We start from the raw sequence: 3,320 nt of genomic DNA on the forward strand, positions 1-3,320 counted from the left end.
CCAAACTTGGATTCTCCAAGTTTGGCGCCAAGAGTGCTTCACAATCCCCATTGCTTTTGGCCTTCACGACGCCACACTCAAGAATCCAAGGAATGCATATGGGTGAGTTGAAACCAAACTTTAGATACTTCAAGTTTGGCACCAACTAAGAAGATTTGAAGAATGCATACGGTTCATTTGAAGCCAAACTTGAGACACCTCAAGTTTGGCGCCAGCAAAGGAGAACCTTGAAGATTTCATGTAGCCTCAACGGCACCAAACTTGGATTCTCCACGTTTGGCGCCACCTTTAGCAAATCAAGTGGTCACCATTCGCTGTAGAAGGCTTGCACAAGATATATTTAATTAATTTTGATTAAACTTTATTTTATTTTAAAATAGGAAAAGATATTATTTAGTTTTAGTAAATATATTTTACATTAATTAGGATTAGATATAAAATGGAAAAGAATCAGCCCTTCGGGCTCTTCTCTTCTCTCTTCTACCTCATTCCGTAATTTACAGTTTTTCTGAATCCTAGTTTTCTCCCTGAACCATGAGCAACTAAACCTCCACTGTTAAGGTTAGGAGCTCTGTCAATTGTATGGATTAATACTATTATTTTTCTATTTTAATTCATGTACTGATTTCTATTTCAAGAATTATTTTCGTTCTTTATCTTATGAATTCGGGTGGAACAGAAGTATAACCCTTGTTCTAATTGAGTTCTTGTATAACTTGGAAAAGCTCTTTACTTGAACAACAACTTGAAAACAATTTCTCTTAAATTTCTAATTATCTAGACTTAATCGGATACGTGACATATAATCCTCTTATATTTGGATAATTAGGGTTTCTGTGGCATATAAACTAGAATTGAACTTCACCCTCTAATTGGAATCAAGTGACTAAGAAATTGGCAGTAGATGAAAGTTAGAGGAGACTAAAAAGGTCTAAGGAATTAAGGTTTAGTCACATATAGTTTTTCATGAATTGAATCTTCCATGATTGAAATAGTTACTAAGAAAAGTCAATCCGGAAGATAGATATCTCTGAAACCTTAACTGTTTTCTCCATATATATTGCACCTCAATTTACTGCTTGTTTTTTGATTCTCTAAATTACTGTTTAATGTATTTGAACTCTCAACACTCATTTCTGTTTGTCTAACTAAGTAAATCACTTAACCATTGTTGCTTAGTCCATCAATCCTCGCGGGATCGACCCTCATTCACTTGAGGTACTACTTGGTACGACCCGGTGCACTTGTCAGTTAGTTTGTGGGTTATAAATTCTGCACCAAGTTTTTGGCGCCGTTGCCAGGGATTGACTGTGATTGAAAACTGTTAGTTGATTGATTGTTTAGATTAGGCACTTTAGTTTTAATTTTATTTAACTATGCGTTATAATTTTTGAATTCTAGTGCTAGTATTTTTCCTTACTTTCTGAAATTAAGTTTGGTGTTACCTAGTTAATTTTATTTTAATTTTCCTGTTTAATTTTCTTTATAAATTTTGAATGTCCTAGCTTTATTAGTTTATATAATTTTTGAAAATCCCTTTGTTTGATTGTTTAGTGTTTTATTTTATTTCTTTACATAGGTCACCTCACTGGGAATTCTCTACACTCTGACGTAGATAATCCCACTTTTCTTGTCTTCTGTCTATTTATGAGTAGGAACAGGGACAAGAAACCTCTTATAGATTTTGATCCTAAACCTAAAAGGACTTTGAGGTAGTGCTTGCAACAAGCTAGACTTTACAAGGCTAGTGAAAATCTGAGTGAAACTCTTGAAAGGGAAGCTACAGAGTCCACCATGGATCAAAATTGTGCTGCTAATGCTAATATGGCAAATCTGAAGTCTATACACATATGCCATCTGGTGACTGTTCTTGTTAGTATTAGCTCATTCCTTTCATTTGGCACAACTTTGATTCCCCCTTTCTTGGAAACAACTTGAACAGGGCTCACCCAAGGACTATCCGAAATGGGGTAAATCACCCCTGCTTTCCATAGCTTGATCACCTCCTTTGGGACCACTTCCTTCATTGTTGGGTTCAATCTTCTTTATGGTTGGATTGAGGGCTTGGCATCCTCCTCAAGAAGGATTTTATTTATGCACATTGAAGGGTTTATCCCCTTCAAATTTGAAAGTGTCCACCCACTAGCATCCTTGTGTTGTTTCAGCACCTTAATGAGCTCCTCCTCTTGTTCCTTGCTCAAGGTTGAATTGACGATTATTGGATAAGTGTCATTGTTCCCCAAGTAAGCATACTTCAAATTTGGAGGTAGGGTCTTTAGTTCTAGCTTGGGTGCTTCTTCTTTCTCCTTGCTTGCCTTGTCTAACATGATTGTGATGTCTATGCTTTCTTGTGGTAATTCACTGCATGATGCTAGTTGCTCTTACTTCATTTCATCTTCAAGTTTGTCTTCTTCTAGAACTCCTTGGACCAGTATCTCCATTATGTCTACCATCATACACTCTCCAATGGACTCTTTGGGATAGCTCATAGCAGTAAAAACATTGAACACCATCTTTTCTTCATGAAGCCTGAGGACCAATTCTCCCTTTTGTACATCAATTATAGCTCCAGCTATTGCCAAAAATGGCCTCCCTAGTATGATTGACGCATTTGCCTCTTTTTCCATGTCAAGCACTATAAAATTTACTGGGAAGATGAAGTCACCCACCTTAACTAACAAGTCCTCCACTACTCCATAGGGGAACTTGAATGTTCTGTCTGCTAGTTGAAGTGCCATCCTTGGTGGCTTGGCCTCTTCAATTCTCATTCTCTTCATCATGGCCAAGGACATAAGGTTGATGCTAGCACCCAAATCACACAATGCTTTCTCAATGGTAATGTCTCCTATGATGCATGGGATTTGAAAGCTTCCAAGATCTTTCATCTTTTGGGGAAGCTTTTTTTGTATGATGGCACTACATTCTTCTGTGAGCACTACAGTTTCCTTTTCTCCCCAGTTCCTTTTCTTGGTCATGAGCTCCTTTAGAAATTTAGCATAGAGTGGCATTTACTCTAATGCTTAAGCAAAAGGGATTTTGATTTGGAGCCTCTTGAAGATCTCCAAGAACCTAGAAAACTGGCTATCCTTCCCATCATTTTTTTAGCCTCTGAGTAGGGTACTTTTGGTACAAAGGGCTTCAAGACTTCCTTTGCTGGGGTAGGAAAATGTATCTCTTCTTCCTCTTTGATTTCTGAGTTCTTGTTGGCCTCTTCCCTTTGTAGGTTGTGGCTTGAAGATGTCTCCTTTACCAAGTTCATACTTCTTAATGTGATGGCCTTGAATTCCCCCTTGGATTAGTCATGGTATCTGATGACTACG

At 37.5% G+C, this 3,320-nt stretch overlaps 1 protein-coding gene across 1 annotated transcript; it reads right to left on the minus strand.

The window, feature by feature from the left end:
- On the minus strand, positions 2,382–3,008 carry LOC107640624. The gene has a single exon (XM_016344134.1). It carries the CDS (start codon positions 3,006–3,008, stop codon positions 2,382–2,384), a length of 627 nt encoding a protein of 208 aa, XP_016199620.1.

Source organism: Arachis ipaensis, chromosome B05 (assembly GCF_000816755.2).
Source record: "Arachis ipaensis cultivar K30076 chromosome B05, Araip1.1, whole genome shotgun sequence".
Taxonomy (NCBI): domain Eukaryota; kingdom Viridiplantae; phylum Streptophyta; class Magnoliopsida; order Fabales; family Fabaceae; genus Arachis; species Arachis ipaensis.

Bases quoted from the DNA above. Each gene is read 5' to 3' on its own strand.
- LOC107640624 (XM_016344134.1), bottom strand. From the start codon at position 3,008: ATGCCACTCTATGCTAAATTTCTAAAGGAGCTCATGACCAAGAAAAGG.